Here is a 21,141-nt window from a genome sequence, read left to right on the forward strand (position 1 = left end):
ATTTCTTTATATCCTTGCTGTAATGGACACACTACAAATATCACTGAATTCATTTCAATATGCATATTTAAACAGAAAGCCAACTGCCACCACACTGACTTTGTAATTAATAATTTTGTAAACGAATATTCTAGAACCACCACTAACATAAGTAATGGGTCACCTACCTCTTTGTGGCATTATGAAATGTCTGTCTGGATGAGTAATGACTACCATTGCACCACACCTAAAGGCAAGTGAAGCCTCTTTAATACCAGAAGATACAAGCAGGTGAAGTACTTATACAGCACTGGAAAACATTTATTTATCAACACTTTTATCAACTTCCCCAGAAGCTTAATTCTTGCCCAAAATGGGTGACAACGAAACAATCTCACTTGGTGTTCCTTTACAATGCAGCATCTCTAAAAAGATCATGGTCCAGATGATTGTCTCAGGTGATTGTAGTATTTAAAACACTATAGTTCCTGTATTATTACCCTACTACAGAGACTTTCATCCTTACAAACATTTTTCAGAGGCTTCAGAATAATGGAGATGCTCCTGTAGTACTGTATGAGTACGCTCAAGTACAAGAACTAAAACCTTCTGAAAGCTTGTGTACCATTTAGTGAAGGAAATGGAACACAAAAAAAACCAAACACTATTTCCCCCAAAAATACAAAAAGGAAGGGTGAACAAAACACCACAAAACTCATGACATGTTAGATTTCTCATCTCATGATCGTCATCAAAATTCATAGTTACCAAGTAGAAAATTTTATTCCTTTATGTTCCAAGTACATCCTACAGGTAATGATGCCCATTGAAAGGAATGGGAGGAGAAGGACTGAGAAGGAAAATAACTAAACACAGAACTGAAATTAGTTTTATAAACAGAATTCTCAGTGTCAAGTTATTAGAAACAACTTACAAAATGTATAGAACAATGCTCAGAATATAAATAACTGATAGTTGGCATGATAGATAAGAAACAGAACTGAGCGAATACAGTCTGTAGTACAATTCATTCCTTGGCTCTGGATTGTTTACAAGTAAAAATACAATATTTCAAACTGAAACAACCATGTAACAGTTATTGAGGTAGCTTATTAGTTTTCCAGAGAAATTAAAGTAATTGACTGTATATCACAAAATGGTCCATAACGTCCACATACATCTTTTGATTGTATAGTAAAGTAGTACTTCTTGGAGGCTGTAAATTGTGATAAAGAACAAGCCATTGGTAGGGGCAAAGCCTTTATTTCTCCTATTTTCTTCCAGTGTGGTACAGTACTGTTATTGGAGTGTTCATGGTATATGAACAAGTGATAGCTCTCTACAGGAGCGCACATGGGATCAATCTCTGTAACAGTCCATGAGAGTGCAATACCTTTTGGATTTTGCACCTGAGCCAGTTTTAGTTCAGGTTTCTGAGGTGGCACAGTGTCTCTGACTCCATCCTTGAGTTCTGGGTATGGAGGTATCCTTGGTAGCGGAGGAAGATGTGGAAAATGTTCAAGAACCTACGGAGCATAAAAAAAGAAAAAAAGGTGAATAACTTAGCATTACTGTAATATTTCTTTAATGAACAAATCAACCAATGTGCACTAACTTTTGATTCAGATTAAGTGTTACCATTTTAGGAAACAGTTTTGAAAGTGTTAAGGAGTTCATTGTATCAGCTTTACCAAACAAGTTTTTTTGTATTGTGGTAAATAATGCTGCATTAGTTTCATTTTAGGTATTTATTAGTTCAGTAGTTCTTAGAATGACTGTATGGATAAGAATACTAAATTCAAACCAACAATAGTATTTTGTTAAATTGTTTTGTTTTCTGGTATGTCATGCTGCAATGCTTTATTTACTGAATTTATGTTACTTTACCACTTTTTAAAAAACCCTTCCAAAGACTCCCTCTAAACTAGCCCTATTTTACAGTCTCTAAGAGGTCAACAGACAAGAACAGCCACAGGAAATGATCTACTGCTGCTACATAAACGTTTAAGTTTTGCTAACTGATTTTATTTTCCATAAATCCAATACTCCTCCTCCTCCTCCTCCCCCCCGACACAAAAGCGCAGAAGACACTACTAACAAGCATTGTGTTAAGATTATTTTTGGTTGTCCCAAAATGAGTGTTGTAAAGGTCAACATTATATCTAGATAGATTTGCATAGTCACAGTTCAATTAGTGTTCTGTTATTGCACTCTGATAAATTTTCCAAAAAATACCTACAGATTCAGCCAGACAGCAGCACATCCATAGGACTGAAAGGTTTTAAAAAAGTTAACTTTACCAATATGAATAATACTATAGGTATCTTGATCAAGTTTAATTATTATTAGTGAATTTTGACAACCATCCTATAATCGGATTGTTCTGTACAGATATCATACAATGTAAGATGCTGAAAGAAAGAGCTTATGTTCCTATCTCACTAGCAATTACCAGAGCAGAAAGCTTGCACTCTATGTAGGTCTTCAAAAAGAAAGAAAAGTTAAACTGACAGATCTTTAAAAACTGCTGCTTAGATTTTATCTCAGAAGAAATCCAAGAAGGCAGCTGTGAAGAGAGTGTCATAGCTATTTTAGAAGGTTTATTCTGGTTTCATATCCTTTTGAACATCCAGAAGAACAGAATAAAAAGCAGAACTGACATAGTGGTTCCACCCTCCTCATAGTACTAGAGTTAGTTACAAAAAAATCCCAAACCACAGAACTGTCTTTTCTCCCTGTACATTTTTCTTTTTGATAGTTAATTATCTCTGAGGATATACTGTAGACAGGTCTGTACATCTATTAACAAAATATTTTAGGCTGAGAACAATTTACTGCTCCTGGAAGCATCTGTACTGATCCACTAAAGAGTTATAGTCCTGACAGGTCACAAGATAGATCATAAAATCCTGTTATTACATTTGGTTTTACACTTTTAGCATAAGGCACACAAAAATTTCTTGGGTGGATAGAAACAGATTTTTCTCACACCCGGATGTTCCCTGGCAGTAGTCAATCTCTTCTCTCCTATCATCAAGCTCTTCCAAGAATCACAACTCCCCTTTTTATTTCCCACGATGCTTCCTTAGAAGGATCCTGGCCAATCTCTTTGAGGTGAAAAAGACACAAAAATTATTGGAGTCACCCCTTCACCGTGTGCTGGCAACTTCTGCAGATACCACTCTCCCATTGTTGGATCATATTAAAGTAGTTCTGTATTAAAATCACAAATGAGTTTGATTCCCCATAGTTTAAATTCCAGGATATTACTAATTAAGAGTACTTGTGGCACCTTAGAGACTAACTAATTTATTGGAGCATAAGCTTTCGTGAGCTACAGCTCACTTCATCGGATGCATTCAGTGGAAAATACAGTGGGGAGATTTATATACATAGAGAGCATGAAACAATGGGTGTCACCATACACACTGTAACCAGAGTGATCACTTAAGGTGAGCTATTACCAGCAGGAGGGGGGGGGGGGGGACGACTTTTTTAGTGATAATCAAGGTGGGCCATATCCAGCAGTGGGGGGTGGTGGTGGGGGATTAAACATGCAGAAATAGTTTACTCATTATTACACAAAGTAAAACTATTTCCCCATGTTTATTCCCCCCCAGGTGACAGCTCTCTACAGGAGCGCACATGGGATCAATCTCTGTAACAGTCCATGAGAGTGCAACCTTTTGGATTTTGCACCTGAGCCAGTTTTAGTTCAGGCTTCTGAGGTGGCACAGTGTCTCTGACTCCCCCCCCCCCGCCCCACTGTTCCTCAGACATTCTTGTCAACTGCTGGAAATGGCTCACCTTGATCATCACTACAAAAGGTCCCCCCCCGCCACCCCCCCCCCCCGGCTCTCCTGCTGGTAATAGCTCACCTTAAGTGATCACTCTGGTTACAGTGTGTATGGTGGTACCCATTGTTTCATGTTCTCTATGTATATAAATCTCCCCACTGTATTTTCCACTGAATGCATCCGATGAAGTGAGCTGTAGCTCACAAAAGCTTATGCTCAAACAAATCTGTTAGTCTCTAAGGTGCCACAAGTATTCCTTTTCTTTTTGCGAATACAGACTAACATGGCTGCTACTCAAACTAATTAAGAGCTCTCTTGGTTTTTGGTACTGTTTCTCTCCCTCTATGTGTGAAACTTGCAAGCTGCTAATTGTGTTAGTACATTCTAAGACAGAGTCTGTTCTCAAAGCAATTCTTTGTAACAACAACTACTCACACAGAGAGAGATTCAAAGCAATACTCTGTAACAACAGAAACAGCACCCAGAGACTCCCCGCCCTTTTGTTGTATTCATCTCGCTTTGTTAACAATTGTGATTAAAAGAGAGATAGAGGATGTATGTGGATGGATGCTTGGTGTGGATAATAACTGAATGATCAGGGAGGTGCCAGCCTAAGAATCCAGTGTCCATCGGCTGAAAAAGGTGTCAAGTGGAAATAATCAGAGGACCCCTGGAGGGCAGACTAGAATCCACCCAACAGCCTCAAGAATGGGAGAACCAAAGAACAAGATAACATCTGGCAGCACGGAGCCGTCAGGAATGTGCCATCTGCTGATTGATTCAGCAACAGCATGATGAAGCAATTCCCATAGACTGGCATAGGAAGAAATTTCTATAAAAAATGGACTCTAGAAAGTGAGAACTTTGGGGTCTGATTCTGCAAACCAACTTCCAGGAGCATCAGATGGGCATCTGACAAGGCCCTGCTCCCTCCTCATGTCCAGGCCACCTGGCCTATGGCTTGGCATGAGCAACTCTAAGGCTGGTAACTATGATAACAACCTTGCAGAACCTGTGTGTGTGTGTATGAATGAATGTGTGAATAAATATGAGATTGAATGGAATGTTACAGCTATAACTAACTGCTCACTATGATTCTTTCTGTATTCACAATAAATGTGGCATTTTGCCTTTTCCCCTTTAATAAGATCCTGCTGGTTTTTATTTTGTTGGTATAACACCATGGCTCCCAGCCCTAAACCAATGGAAAGCTCTGCAAGTCATACAAATCACTTTCTCAAAAGCAGGGACATCATTTCAGAAAAATTCAAGGGAGCAAAGCTGTGTCAGCCTATACAATACTATATGTGACGAATGTGACACTGCACTCCATATTCTTCATAGTGATATTATAAGTCATGGGAGGTGTCATTGGAAAAGTTCTGATTTGCTAAATATGATTATCCTATTTGTATGCATGTATCATTTTTGTATCTGAAGTTATTAATATTGGCTATGTATTTGTATTTCAAATGTAGTTACACCTGGGTAACGTCCTCTAGACAAGATGCTTTCAGTCTAGATAGTGGGTGGGGAAGGACCTATTCAGGGCAATGGGCCATTCGGGAAAAAAACAATAGGCCTCAGGAGAAGCTTATCTCCCACCAGGGGAGCTTTCCTGAAAACGCTACAGACAGCCTCCAAGTCATGGCTGCTTTGACTCTACAAGGACATGTGATGAGACCACATGTCTCTGGATTCCATCTTGGGATGTCAGTATTTCTCCACAGACTATTCTGGGAACCAAGTTTTGGGAACAAAGAGATCCTGCCATATGCAAAAGCTATATAAGACAAGGAGTGACATCATCTGGTGTTCTTCACTCCCCACCCAAGGAGACTCCTAAAAACACCTGTGGAACAAAGACTGAACTGGGGGAAGTGCTGGACCCAGGCTAAAGGGATTTCTAGCCTGTGAATGAAACACCTGGGGATTCCAAGCTGTAAAGCAAGTGCAGCTTGCCCCTTAAGAATCTGAAGCCTACTTGTATCATCTCAGAGAATCTGCTAGTCATATCCAATCTATTTAGTATATTAAGCTTAGTTTGCATTTTTTGTCTATTTGCTCAGTAATCGGCTTTGATCTGTTCGCTATCACTTAAAACCTATCTTTTGTAGTTAATCAGCTTGTTTTTGCTTTATCTAAACCAGTGAGTTGGAGTGAAGTGAAGTGTGTGGGAATCATAACTCAGGGAGAAAAGCTGTACTGCAGTTCCAGGTACCCTGGGTGGAATCCATCACAATTATCATGTAATATTCTAAAAAATTGGTGCCGGGGGGACGGGATGGACAAAAAGATAAGAGATATAATGGAGCATATAGACCTATGAAAAGCTGTAGGGGTTGGGGGGGAGGGAGAAAGAGGCAACTGCCACTGCTGTCCCATAACAAATGATGCTCCTGTCCAAGAAGGGAGAGCTCCATCCAGAGTTATATTTTCAGTCTCAGTGCTCAGAAGCCATCCCCAAACCCTTTAATGGAACTGAACTAATATTAATTATTTGTTTCAAGGTAGTGGGCAGAATATGCTAGGCATAAACACAAAAGGCGACAGTACCCATCCTGAAGAGCCTGCACTCGACAGAGCAAGGCTCTCTTTCATCCATAATGTGATGCTGCAGTCAGGGAGAGGCTCCAGCCTCTCACTTGTCATGCTTCTTGTCCAGCTGCTGTGTGGGTTGCCTATAGATATTAGATAGTTTTGTCTCAGAGCTGCGGATGGATGGGTGGATGGCAGATGCTCAAATGTTATTAGGAGGTAAGAAGAAACTGATGTCCCTTGTTGATGACACTTTGATCTGTCTTGCCATTACAAAACTGAAGATGCTGTTGTGTGGTATATCTTTTATAGTGGCACGTCCAGGGCTCAAACTGGGCTAGTATGCAGCAGTATGATATACCAGCTCCTCTCCCAAGTTGCTATTATATAGATAATTTAAGAGAAGAGTTAGCGGTTATGGTTGAAGAGAAACTTGAAAACGTGAATTAACCAGAAAAGTGACACCTACCTAACTGTGTCTGGAATAACAGCTCCAAGAAATGTGAGGTGACGTATACATCTCAGTGGGATGTTAACTCACATGCCCAATCATGATACTTTAAAGTAAATATGCCATTGCTAATTAAAGCATGCAAGATAGAAGAATGGGGTGGGAGTACAGACTGCAGATCTGCACTATCCACAGTGAATGATCTCTCATTTTGGTACCATGAGTGGGTGATGTTTTAGAGATGCCATTGCGTTCTTTTTATTTGTTTTTTTGGTCCTCAGCCAAGGAGGAGCCGAGCACAAAAAGCACCACAGAGCCTGAGCCCCACCACGGCTAAGCAGCCTAGTAGAACCCAATGGAATATTCAAATACCTCAAATATGAGACAAACTCATGGACCCGAGAGACCACACATGATCATGTTTTGAACACTTGCACAATCGATTGTGAACAGTGCCTCATTCTGGCAACTCACAGGAGTGGAACTTATTTGTGGGTGGAACAGTAATAAAACATGCACACTTAGATACTTGATGTTTAAATTACTGCTCCCTCATTCTCGCACTCATTTTTAGACACTGGAGGAGGACTGAACACAGAGTCTTGGACCACCGATGGCTGAAATTTTCAAACCCCTTTCCACTTGCTCAATTTCAGAAAGGTTTTTTCCCCCCTTGACTGAAATTTTCCTTGCTGGTCTTTGCCCCACGATAGATTTTCTACTGCAACATTTTCTACAATATTTTTTAGAAAAGTTCATTTTAGCCTGCCTATCTGATTCATTCTCTTGCTTCAATATTGCTTCTTCTAATAGTTAGTATTTTCATTAGAAATCGCTGCCATTTTAGGAGCCATTATTGCAATAAAAGTATTTCATGGTCACTGAAGTCTTTATTACTCTTTTCATAATACAGTACTACCTCCTTGTGGCTCAAAGGAGTAAGCTTACCCTTTGCCAAGGAATCTAGTTTAAAACAAATGTAATGATACATTTTCATCAAAAATGTCCTTTAAAAGTCTGTTTTAATTCCCATTAAGTTGTACATCATAGATTCATGAAAAGCTAGTCAGTTGGAATTTGTAAACACTACAAATTTAAAAATAAAAATTGTAGAAAGCTTAATAAAGAAAAAAATTACCTGATTTGATGCTTGTGCTGGTGGCTCAAGGCGATTTGATTTGGGGCTTGCTGTCTTTGAATTACTTTTGTTTGACACAGAATTCTGGTCTTCTTTTAACTTACCTGTAAACAAAATGCAAGTTTTAAATACTGTAATTTACCACCTAATGAAAGTGAACTGGGTTAAAAAACCACAAATCTGTGAAACAAGGTTATGTTTACATACTGAGGATTTCTCAGAGACTTGTGAAAGGTGCTAGACTGTGGATCCTGGAGAATGAAATCTCCATTTTTCTATAACACACACAAGCAGCAGAGTTGTTCACACTGTTAAAGTGCTTCAGCCAGACGTGTACGGGCTATCATTAAGTGAGAGTCAGAGGGATAGTTCAGTCTTCATTTCATTTAATTGTCCATCTTGATATTTTACATCTTGATCAAAACAGAATTAGGTAAGTTAATGGAGGATAGGTGTATCAATGGCTGTTAGCCAAGATGGTCATGGATGCAACCCCATGCTCTGGGTGTCCCTTAACCTCTGATTGCTAGAAGCTGGGAGTGGACGACAGGGACGGATCACTTGATAAATTGATCTGTTCTGTTAATTTCCTCTGAAGTATCTGGCACTGGCCACTGTCGGAAAACAAGATAGTGGGCTAGATGGACCATTGCTCTGACCCAGTATAGCCACTCTTATGCTCTTACTTACTGTTCACACTGGAGGCAGACGACCAACTCAGTTAACAGAGTTTTAGCTGAACATCTCTGACTAAGATCTTACACTAAATACAACATCTTCATTCATTCCAAAATGATCTCTGAGTTTCACATATTTTACAGGTTTCAGAGTAACAGCCGTGTTAGTCTGTATTCGCAAAAAGAAAAGGAGTACTTGTGGCACCTTGTGGCATCACGAAAGCTCATGCTCAAATAAACTGGTTAGTCTCTAAGGTGCCACAAGTACTCCTTTTCTTTTTACATATTTTACAAACTACTATACTAAATACCCACCACTAAAATGCAACATGCTCTTGCATCCCACCAAGACACTTTTAACAGCACAGGAACACTAACGTGGCAGTTTAGAAGAAGAATATGACAAAAAAGAAACCAGTTAGCTGCAGGAAGAATTTAGGAAGTAGTAACTTATTTATTCCAGGATACTGCCCAACACCCATTCTACTGCAAAAAAGTGGCATGTGATCTTAAATTACTACAAAGATTCTGATCCAGTTTTAAAATTCATACGAAACACAAAATTAACAACAGTACAGTACTTTTTAACTCCAGGATAGAGCATTAGTTCTGTACACACTGAGATGGAAGAAGGCAACCTACCAAGCCAGCCACTAATACTATTTCCTGCAGCACCCTGAGTTCTCCCATCCAGGTCTTGACCTAGAACAAATCCTGCTTAGTTTACAAAAATTAATGAGATTACAAATCACCTCAAGGCAGTATATCGCCAAGTAACAATTTCCACTGAAACCAAACTACTTGAGTTCAAATCCTGAAGTTGGACAACTGCATATGATTTATAGCAAAAGGAATGTTACTTACCAGCAACTAGAGTTCTCCAAACATGTGACCCATGAAAGTCCATATTAATCTCCCTGTCTTTGGTTACTACACTTCCTCCTCACCTAAACATAAAACACTCTTCACCTAATTTGGGGTCTTCTCATTGCAGGAGCAGTGGTAGGCAAGTAGCCAACTCATTCTGTGCTGGAGAGCAAGTCTTCACCCACAGATGGATGAGGAACAGGAGTCTCTCCTCATTATGGGGAATATTTAAGATTTATATGCAAGAAGGCAAATCAGGCTGTGTTGTGACTAACTGGCTCTGGGTTCCTGGCTCCTATTTCAGTTGTTAGGCAGGTGGGAAGAGATTGGTCAGCTGCAGCCTTCAGTCTTAGTGAAACACCAATTAATGACTGGCATCTGCTTGCAGCATTGGAGAGAGGGACTAGGAACAATTGTAGTAGCAGGGTCTAATATCATTACAGTGGGACACTGGATCCATGAGTCAATAAGCATACATCCCTTAAAAAACAAACTACTTTAGAACTGTTCTTGAATTGCAAGGTACTCTACTGCAGTGAAGATATGCAGAAGCAGTTCCCTTCAGGAGAAAGATTTTTCTTTTAAGGAATGGGTCCCAATCTCAACTCCACAAGATTATTTTCTCTTAGGTTTAAAATTGATTTGATTTAGTACTTTTTCATACTTACACTTATTACATTTTAAGTTCTCATTTTCAGAATCTCTATAAACAAAATTATTTTTTCCTTCACCTTTATCAAAATTGTGCTTTTCTTCTTCTGTTAGATCAATCACTGCACATTTTTGTTCTTCAGCACGCTGTAAAAACAATGTCAATTCCAATTAAATTGTTTCTACAATGGCTTAATTGTAAATATTTCTGTTAAAATTTATGAACTGTCAGGATGCAAACTTACTTGTAAATTAAACTACCAGAAATGCTCATTTTTATATAAAACTTCTTGTAGATGTGAAAAACAACAGAAATAAATACAGTGTATAAGTGTCAGTATCTGTAAGAACTCAGACATTTAAAAATACACTTGATATATCACAGTAGATCACCTAGCCAATCAGTCAACAGTACGAGGACAAAAACTATAAAAGATGGATTTTATAAACATTAATGGATCTCAATGATAATTATACAGGTCTTGGCTCTCTAAGAGCAAATCTACATAGACAGTTTTTCACTAGTTTCCTTCCAGGTAGGTATGCTTTAGGATAAGTTTTCACACAGCTTGCCAATGCACAAGACTGCCAGTAAGCTTCTTATTTCTAGAGCTGTCTGAAATAAAGCCTTTTTTCCCTCTTGCTAAGGGAAGATGTAGAATTGTTTATTATTTTATTCAATACAGTAATTCAGTTGTAAACTTAAGGAATCATTTAATGTAACTGAACAAGTGTTTGTAGAATGGTTTTATATAGATTTTAAACAATTAGATCTTATACACACTATCCCTTCCCCCCACTAATTCCTGCAGTTGCTCCCATTGGTGTAGTTCCACCATTGGTAGCAGAAGTGTAGTGGGAAGAGAGCAGTTTTTCCACCACCATCTTGTCTAAATATTCCCAAGCAGGCTTATACTACATGGTAGTAGAAATCCCAGGTGCCCCGTATATACCAGTGTTTGCACTTTTGCTACCACCAGTGAAGTCCCACTTTTCATTAACCAAAACAGGCTTTTTATTTTATTTTATTGGGAGGGAGGGGGAAGGGAAGGCAAGACAGGAAGCTTTGTGTGTAGACTGACCATTTAAATGATTTAGAACAATTTGGACACAGACCATCTAAAAAATGGATATAATTTTAACATGTTCTGTTGCTAAAGTCTAACCAAAAGCTTAGCCTGCTTACATTATATATACACAAATTGGTTTATATAAAAAATATTCTCAGACTTGAACTAAATAAAAAAATGCTGTTTTGAATAGCATTTTCAAACTGTTATGTGAAAGACCGGGTGTAACATTTAATCTACATTTTGAAAAGTCAATGTTAAATTAAACTCTTCAGCGATAAACCCAACCTAACGTACTTCTGTACACAGTGGGGAAATGCACTCTAAGGAGATGCAATTTCTAAAGTGCACTAATGTACTGATCATTAATTGGTCCACACGCACCCTGCTGGTACACACTAAAGGTTCTCTAGTGTGCTTTAACGTGTTTCAAATGGCACTATGTTAAAGAGCATTAAGAAATCTTTAGTGTGCAACAGCAGAATCTACACTGACCAATTAATGTGTACCACATTAGTGCACTTTAGAAATCACACTCATATAATGCACATTGCCACACCATGTAGAAAAGCTCTTAGTGTGTTGTAAGTGAATACCAGATAAGCTTATTAACCATTGGAATAGAAGTATACAAATGACATAATCCAACTGTACTAGTGTAGCAAAAACATTCACACAAAAAAATGGCTACGGTGAAGTTAAGGTTGAGACTATATATCAGTAATGTAAGAGTTAAAGTCCCTATGTTAATGTTTTTGAAGAATAAGTCCACAAGTCTGCTTTAGACTTTAGAGACCACTCTTGTTGACCTTATCTTGGCAAATTATATGGTTTCCTAGCCCAAATTTTGCCTGCAAGATGAGAGCCTTTTGTTGGGTCACCAGTCCCATAGGAACACAGACTCCTGACAAAGTGTTTGGGATTGCACCTCACCTTGCTTATCAAAAGGGAACAAAACATGAAAATATTTAATACTTGTTACATACACGCAAAAAGAGATGAAAAAATATTTCTATTGATGATCAAAATTTATAGACAGGAAAAGAAAAATGCTGCTTGAAAACTTAATACAGTTTGATTTAAAGATACTTACTTTGTATATACTGACATGTGATGTTGACAATTTGTGTTTTAATGATGGTAAAGCTTTAGCTTTTTGAATATCAGTGTCTACTGTCATTAAATTGTCAAATCCTCTCCACAAAAAAAAAAAGCTTTAAAAATAAACATCATTATCTGTCAAAAATTATAAACAGCAGCTAATTCTGCCAAGTACACAGGAAGAGAGGAGGGTCTGCTTCCCTGATCTTTTCCTTCCCAAACTGCTTGTACAGCAGATCTCCTAAAAATTTCAAGAGTAGATATTCCATCTGATGAGCTTTGGGACTGTGTGTGTTTGGGTGGGTGAATCCAGGGTCCTTGGAAGAAAGGAAACAGATGAGACACACATTTTCTGTGTGTTCTATAATCCACTCGATATTAAGGCTTATCTTTTTAAGGAATGCCAGAAGTGACTACCACAGTTATTTATTTTAGGGAATACGTTCTGCTTTTAAAAAGGGACTTGTACATGATTATTTTAATTGGAATTGCACTTTATTTTGTTTCCTTCTGATGTATGAAGATGGCCTAAGAAAGTTCTGCTTATTTTTTCCACATTAGAAATATGAATAATGTCAAGCCTCGTTTTTTGCTTAGAGATATCAAAGTACGCTTATGGTGAGCTCTTACTTGAGGGATGGCGGTGCTGAATTTTTAAAAAGTTATCCTTTACCCAAACTATTATTCACTGAAGTTGAATAGGTGCTTACAAAAAAAAAAAAAAAAGGTTTTGGAACAGTGAGAAAAAAATCCCTTCTCCCTTTCATATACTGAACTTTTCGGTCTCTTGTGATCTCATCATTTCACTAGTTCTCCAGACATTAAAGTCATCCAGGGTAGACAAGAGCTACAGAAAAGTAGAAGGTAGCACAAACCCAATATTATTTTCATTGCAGTTCACCTTTATGATGTGAAAATGAGGTAACACAGCAATGTGAACAACAGTACCTCCTTCAGCAAGGTGCAAAAGAGGAACCAGAATGTGCTGTATCTGCACAGAATGGTAAATGACCCGAAGTAACAAGCATCACTACCACAACATTGGAAAAAACAGGCTTTGTTTCATTATCTTATGTACAAACAATTAAATTTAGCTTTAAGTTTTAGCAGATGAGCATGAGAAAAAAAAAAAAAAAAAAAACTCTTAACCTACCTTGTTTTTGGATTGAGCTTCAGTGGAAATTTCTGCTTGTGTAGAAACTAATTTTTTTCGAACATCTGAAACAAGTTTCACAAAAGATTAAAAAATTCAACTTTCATTTAATAAATCTGGTTGATGCAGGATACAAAAATGTCCATCTAATAAGTGGAATACCAAAAAATTACCAAATAGACTTGTAGACATACATGCAGCAATCAGCCATAAGTGAATGACACGGAGACTCACAGCCCCAATGCAATGGTCTGGCAATCAAGTCAGCCAGCCAAGATTTCTTCTAAAGGGGCCCCTGAAGTCCAAAGACACCTCTGTAAGACTAGGGAGAAGCCTCTGCAGCTGCGTATTTAGGAATGCTCACAGACAATGGGCCAGCACAGATGCTAAACTCTTTTTCAACTGGATAGTTCCCTCAAAAGAAAAAAAAAAAAAAAAAGCAGCAGCGCTAATTGTTAGTGAGAAAAAATTTCAAGCATGGTTAGTGAGATGGGTAAAGCAAATGGAAGTTATGGTTAAAACTGATGGGTTGCTCTTACTTTTCTTAAACAGCAACCAAGGAAAATTATATTTTGATACAATTAAAAAAAGTAAAAGCATTAGTTGTAGGCTAGTATGGTGGTTTAATTATTTTCATCAAATCTGTTTTGATTAGGATGTATGCATGCCAAGGTTAGTTTTGGATACCTGAATTGTTTGTAGTTGTTACAGTTGTTGAATTTCTGCTTTCCACAGAAATCAGTATAACTTCATCAGAGCTGACAAACAAAAGAAAAAAATTATTCACCAAAATCAAAATGTTAGAGATGCATGAAAACAGGCCCCCCTTCTCTTCAAATGTAAGATATCAAGAACTAGCTACAGCACATTTAGAAGTCAAGAAGCTCAGACGGTTGATTTAACAAGAAATCAATTGTATTTCACTGAAGAAAACAAATGCATTTTATAGCACCTTGGCTAGCTGTAAACTCCAAAATAATAGAATATGAATCATTCAAATAAAGAGCTCCCCAAATACCATGACTCAATATCTGATTAGGCAGACACTTTTTAAAATCCCTTCAGCTTGGCATTACAATGTACTGATCTGACCGTTACTATATCTCCATCACATAACAGCAGAGAAGGTAACATACTTCAAAAGTGTTCATGTTCTAAGATCCCATTTTCAAAAAACAACCCTGGTTGTTTCATCTTAGAAAAACTAAGAGATTGTGAAGGGTTCATGCACTTGGAAACATTCAGGGCACACCCTGAGTGTTGTGTAGGAGCAGTGCACACACTGCTCCTTTCAAGGACATGAACCATGGGAAGTCGCCCAGAGCACATGAACCGTGGGAAGCCTCCCAGGACTGGGCTCAAGGCCCGAGAGCAAGGAATGTAGTAGACAGAAGCTGGTAAATAAGAATATTAATCAAAGTCATATTATTCCTTTTGCTGTTTCCTTTTGCTGTTGGAGTATGTAATGCGCATGGGAAGAAGGAGAATAAAAGAGAGGGTGGAAAGCCGACACGGCAGACGTTCCCGCTTGCTTGCTAAAAGCTTTGTTTGTCTTGCATTTGAACCACAACAAGATTGGGAAGTCTATCAATTTCTTTATGGCAACAATGACCCTAAACGAATCCACAACAGAATAAATGTGCACATCCACAGAGGTGTGGGTATCTGAAATTTTCTTATCAATTAGAAATTTCTATGTACGCTTTGAACCTGTAACCTTCTAGCCCCCCACATTAAAACAAACAAACAAAAAAATCAAACACCTTATTATCCCAAGGTCCTGACCTATGACATATCAAATATCCACTGATCAGATCTCTTATCTCAAATCCCAGGAACATGTATAGTACCTAAAACTACTATTAATGTTTTTTTTTTTTTCAAATTTACTATGTTTCATGCTGACAGTGTTGCCTGAACACCGGACACCATCCAACAATAAGTAGTTTTATGAAGTTCATATTAAGATCTATATTCACTATGAAATATTTCTTACATTGCTATTTGGATGCAGATTATCTGTTTGATAATACAAACAGTAAACAAAATATTACAAGATTTATTAATTCAATTTCACTTACTTGATATTTTCACCTCCTGTGACTGGATCAGTACAGAACAATTTCTGGGTCTTCCCCTCCTGCCTGGGAAAGGCATGCAGGATTGACCAATCAATCAATCTGTAGCATGTTAAAGCCCTCTAAATTCTCTCTTCAAGCCCAATGTTTTGATCCCACCCCAAAAGTGAAGGAAAAAATGCAACTATCTTATCTCCTTAAATCCTACAAACCTCCCTCCAGGAATCAAAATCCTTGGGTGGAGGGGGGTGGTTTCTGTGCTGTACTGATCCAGTCATGGAAAGCAAATTAGCACGTAAGTGGAATTAAGGATTTGCAGTTTATAACCGCATTTATTATAGCACTAGCTTTGTGATCTGAAAAGCAATACCCCAGCTAGCACCCTAAGAAAGACTAAGAAGTGAAGAACAAGGAAGCCTTAGGAATGTGGGAGGAGAACTCCATTTCCCATTCACTCCCTTTGAAAGATGTCTAAGTACAGCTCCAATTAAATGCTGCTTCAGCTGACAACATTTTCTAAAAGGTACAGAGAGACCACCACATGATTCCTTTGCAAAATCATCCAGTGATTCTTCCCTTCTGTGTCTAGAAGACAGAACTGTTCTAGTGTAATGGCATGAATCTATATACCAAGGGACCCGGTATGCCCTGACGCAGGATTTATTTGCCAGAGACAAAATTTTGAAACATTTTAGATTCTTCAGACATGATGAAAAGAGACCACCTTCCTGATGTTAACATCTCTAATTAACATGGTGCTTGCAATTATGGCGCCAGTAAGAGCTGAACAGGTGATAGCAAAGATGGCATAATTTTTAAAATTTTTACCAGTGGAGATGGGTCCAAAAGGTTAACGGTCTAGAGGGCCAATGATAACCTGCTAGGAATATGAAGGGGAGAAGAAAAAAAAAAAAGACTGCCGAAAGAATTCTAGTGGGGATGCTCTCACTGTTTCCATCGATCTATGAAAGGCATTAAAGGCTGATGCTTGTTCCGCCATTAAACGCTACAAGAATCAGATCATCAACAACTTCCTCTTGGAAGACATAGAAGGTAATTAAAACCTTAAATTAACAGTTCTCTAAATCACTGGTAGAAATCTAGCAGAAACAGTCTGAGTGCACTTAGCTTGAGGGAGTTTATAAATAGTCCTTCTCTTCAGAATGCAGCCCCAACACTTACAGCGCCCATCCATTCAGACTTACACCAACTATTCAAAGATTATAAAGCTGAAAGGTACCACTATGATCATCTACTCCGACCTTCTGTATAACACAGGATATAGGACTTCCCTGAATTAATTCCTATTTGAACTAGAGCATATCTTGGAGAAAAAACATCTAATCTTGATTTGAAAATTGCCATTGATGGAGACTCCACCACAACCCTTGTAAATTTTTCCAATCTGTTAATTACCCACACTGTTAAAAGTCTGCATCTTATTTTCAATCTGAATTTGTTAAGCTTCAACTTGCAACCATTACATTATGTTATAACATTGTCTGCTAGATCGCAGAGCCCATTATCAAATTTTTGTTCCCTGTGTAGACACTTTTAAGCTTCAAGTCACCCTTAATGTTCTCTCTGATAACTGAAATAGATTGAGATATGTGCATCTTTCATTATAAGGCATGCTTTCCAATCCTTTTATCATTCTCGTGGCTCTTCTCCAAACCCTCTCAAATTTACCAACATTTTTCCTGAACCGATGACACCAGAGGTGAACAAAATATTCCACCAGAAGCTGCACCAGTATCAAATACAGAGGTAATATAATCTCTAAAAAAAGAAAAGGAGTATTAGTGGCACCTTAGAGACTAACAAATTTATTTAAGCATAAGCTTTCGTGAGCTACAGCTAACATCCGATGAAGTGAGCTGTAGCTCACGAAAGCTTATGCTCAAATAAATTTGTTAGTCTCTAAGGTGTCACAAGTACTCCTTTTCTTTTTGCGGATACAGACTAACATGGCTGCTACTCTGAAACCTGTCAATATAATCTCTGTACTCTTATTTGAGATTCTCCTGTTCAACATCCAAGGATCATATTAGCCCTTTTAGCCACTGCATCGTAGTGAGAGCTCACATTCAGCTGACCCACCTTATTACTTTGTATCCCCCAGATTAAAAAAACTGCCAGCGTAAAACTACTTTATCCCCAAAAAGGGAAATTAGAGGTTGTTGATTACTCTGCATTAGAGAGATACATTAGGTGGGGAAAAGAGTTCACTGTAGAAGTTGTTAGCATATAGGCCAAGTTTCCTAAAGCTTTATGCAAACTGTGCTAAATGGAACAATGGAAAAATATTAGCAGATAAATCTTATACTGCTTGTAGAGTGAAAATATATCTAAGAGCATGACACATTTTCATAACCTATTTTTATGGCTGCTTAAAGGTATTTTTAACTGCATGTATGGTTGTTAAATAAACGTGACTGGCTATGAAATTATAACCAAAATCAAAGAAAGGAGTATAAAGGGAAACACAGACCATCTCACAGGTGCATAGGAGATGCTGACATTATTCTCCAGCTGAATAACCCAAGTGTGTTCCAAATTGCAAAGGGCAAAATTAAATGATTGATTGAGAAGTATTATGCCATTAAAACACATTTTGTTAAGTTTGCCAAAATATGATGAAATTGTTTAAGTACGTCAAGCTGAAAAATTAGGGTGTATTAGTTCATGACTTACTCTAGCTTGCTGACCACAAGATAGATATTTGAAGGTGACTGAATAGTGCTAGGTGCACTAACCTCAACTGTCAAAAGAAGTAAATAAGTAAGGTATTAAAAAACCATAAAACAATGACCAATTCGGAACTGTGCAAGCTACAGGCCTGCACCAGTAAATGTATTAATCTGTGTCTGCTGATTAATCTTACATGCCTAATCTTTGATTAATAAAAACTGATTGATCTTGGCTAGTTCATGTGTCACTGATTAATAATCTGAGCTGAACCCATTCTTACAAAGTCATTCTGTAAGTGGCAACTTTGAAGCAGTCTTTGTATTGCTTCAGAGGGCTAAGAAGCCGACTACATTTCCAGAGTAAAGTATGTACAAGAATTAATCGTATGCCAATCTAGCACCTTTAGGAAAAGTAAAATTTGAGGAAAAGTAGATGATTTTTTCCAAGTAAATGCTTTAAAACTATACATAATATGTGGGTTATATTTATTGAATTTATTTTTTTTGTGTGGTCATTATAGACACCTACCTTACAGGCTCTTCTGCAACACATTCAGAAGTAGAACCAGTTTGTCTATGGGATGATGATACATGTTTAACTGAAGAAACTGATCGTCCATTTATGTTATCAGGAAGCAGTGGAACAGATTTAGTTCTATTTAGTATCGCATTTTGTGAGTTTGCACCTGGAAGATTTGCCTGAGAAAAAGAAAAAAGGTCACAAGTCATGGCAAAGTCTGTTCGTGTCCACAACCAGTGCTGAGTTAGTCGGATGTCCTGGATTTCATGCACACCTTGTTTTTAGAGCAACAGATGGCATTTTTTGCCTCTGGGTGATTTGTGCCTTTCTAAACCTTCCCCCGCCTCCATAATTTACATTATATATGTGATCGTTAAACGAGGGCCTATCTTTACAATAACAAGAGATTAACATTTACAGATTCACTAGACACACAAACAGCTAGTAAATGGTCCAAGAGACACTGATAGGAAATTAAAATTAAATAATAAATTAACTTGACTGTCAAATATCTAAACCACACAAAACCTACCAATCCCTTCTTATTCTGTGCGAAATAGTTAGTTCCACTATCTCCAATTTTGAGCTTGTATGAATCTCGAAACTGCCCTTCTAGACCAGACATTGAGGGCACGCAGAGACAAACAAAAAACAGAATTACAACCTTCTTCCCGAATACTTCCTGCTCCCTGCCATGGGAACTGGGTGATAATTGTCACCTTATTGTTGGATGATGTCACCTTTCATCACTCTCCAGACCCTGCACACTGTGTTTCAGTAGCTCACACAAGCAAAGCACTCATTTCGTTCCCCAACCTAAACATTCCGTTGTTTTAAGAGCAAGCACTTAAACATATTCTGGGCCTAAATTCGATTACACAATTGGTTCCTTTAGTTAACTAGAGAAAAAAATCAAGGTCAAATGTAGTAGGGATATAAGCATGGAGTAGCAGCAGACAATTAATCTATCAGGAGGATATAAGAAGTCAGGTTTTCAGTATCCACTACCACCAGTTTTGCTATTTTCCTGCTAGACTCTCTTGTTGTGTAGAGTTACTTGTTCTTACACGCACTGAACGTTAAGTCAGTACAGAAACATTACTTCACTGTTCATACACTTTTCGAATTAACATTATGTTATTTGCACATCTGTGCTTACGCTGTGTTTGAATAGCTGACCTCAGAAAGGTATAGCATCTAATAATAATTTGGTTTGAAAAAGTTATCTAGTGTAATCTTCAGTAACCACTCATAAGTGCCTTACTTGTAAATGATGATTTCCCTCTCTGCCTGAAGAATTTAAAAAATACCAGACTGAGACATGGTGTGACTCACCACTGCAGCACCTCCTCAGTGACACTGCCCTCTGGCTGTGCTACACTCTACGTTCCCCCCTTCTGGGGCGACCTGCAGTCTACTGTCCGGCCACTCCCTTCAGTGGCAAACTGCAGTCTAGCCACTTTCCATGTGGCTCCAGCACCCTCTTTGCCCTTGCATCAGGGTCTCAGTCTGCAGATCCCTGCAGCCTTCCAAGAGCTGCCTTTAGCTCTCTGCCTGCAGCACTGCTCTGTCCAGAGTCCTTGGTGCCCTCTGCCTGCAAGACAGCCAGTCCTCCTCCCATCTCAAGCTCCAGGGAGTGACTGAAACTGCTCTGTTCTGCAGCCCTTCTTATATTGTCCAGCCCGGCCCTGACTGGCTGTTCCTATAAGCCCTTCTGTGATTGGCTGCCTCCTGCGTAGCCTCCTTAGGGCTGCTTTTAATCCCTTTTCTGCCAGTGTGGAGCAGACGTCCCATCACACAGACATAAAACCAGTTTTACAACACATTAGAATATTTACAACAAGGGTGAGATCTTATATTCAATTTACAAACAATTCTTACTTAAATTAGACTTTTGCATGTGGAAGAAATGTGGACTTGGACCCAGAGCTGGTTTTGGAAATCAGACCTTTTCCTTTTACACAAGCACATTTTCCCTAAAAATGAATGTGATTTCCTAAAAGATGTATTATACAGACAGTCAATATAAAGCAAAGGAAAAAAAGTGTTATTTGCTATTCCCTTCTTTCCAAAGTTTAGCAAAAATCTTCAGCATGACAAACTATTTGTTAAGCATTTGCCACTAAGGACTTTTTTTATTTGTATATTTAATCCGAGTTACATTTTTCTAGAATACCATTGTGTACAAAAGAGTTTCTGAAACCTTTTCAGAAAAACATAACCGAGAAGCAGAGTAAGATATTTCTGCAGTGAGACCTTTAAACCACGATTTTTAACATTTGTCATTGCATAAAGTATATAAATTTAAGATAAAAAGCCAATTGTTTCATAAAAGAAAAAATAACTATGGCTCAGGTACATTTGACTAGTCCTACAATCTTTACTCAAATCCTTGGGGCAAATCCTCATCTGCTTTAAACTGTCATAGCCC

At 38.1% G+C, this 21,141-nt stretch overlaps 1 protein-coding gene across 8 annotated transcripts in view; it reads right to left on the minus strand.

The window, feature by feature from the left end:
* Positions 1 to 743: 743 nt before the first annotated feature.
* Positions 744 to 21,141, minus strand: part of ATF7IP2 (activating transcription factor 7 interacting protein 2) — a 53,608-nt gene continuing 33,210 nt past the window's right edge. For 3 of the 8 annotated variants that reach the window (XM_037910092.2, XM_037910093.2, XM_037910094.2), the window contains exons 6-12: positions 18,720 to 18,889; positions 14,110 to 14,180; positions 13,423 to 13,487; positions 10,116 to 10,245; positions 9,223 to 9,282; positions 7,904 to 8,007; positions 744 to 1,505 (exon numbers count right to left, since the gene is read on the minus strand). In XM_037910092.2, coding sequence (XP_037766020.1) covers positions 1,092 to 1,505; positions 7,904 to 8,007; positions 9,223 to 9,282; positions 10,116 to 10,245; positions 13,423 to 13,487; positions 14,110 to 14,180; positions 18,720 to 18,889 — 1,014 coding nt within the window. In that variant the 3' untranslated portion in view covers positions 744 to 1,091. The remainder of the gene's footprint in view (positions 1,506 to 7,903; positions 8,008 to 9,222; positions 9,283 to 10,115; positions 10,246 to 13,422; positions 13,488 to 14,109; positions 14,181 to 18,719; positions 18,890 to 21,141) is intronic. The other 5 variants (XM_043523434.1, XM_027827813.3, XM_043523433.1 and 2 more) reach the window with 3 other exon arrangements.

The sequence above is a fragment of the Chelonia mydas genome, chromosome 10 (genome assembly GCF_015237465.2).
Source record: "Chelonia mydas isolate rCheMyd1 chromosome 10, rCheMyd1.pri.v2, whole genome shotgun sequence".
Lineage (NCBI taxonomy): Eukaryota > Metazoa > Chordata > Testudines > Cheloniidae > Chelonia > Chelonia mydas.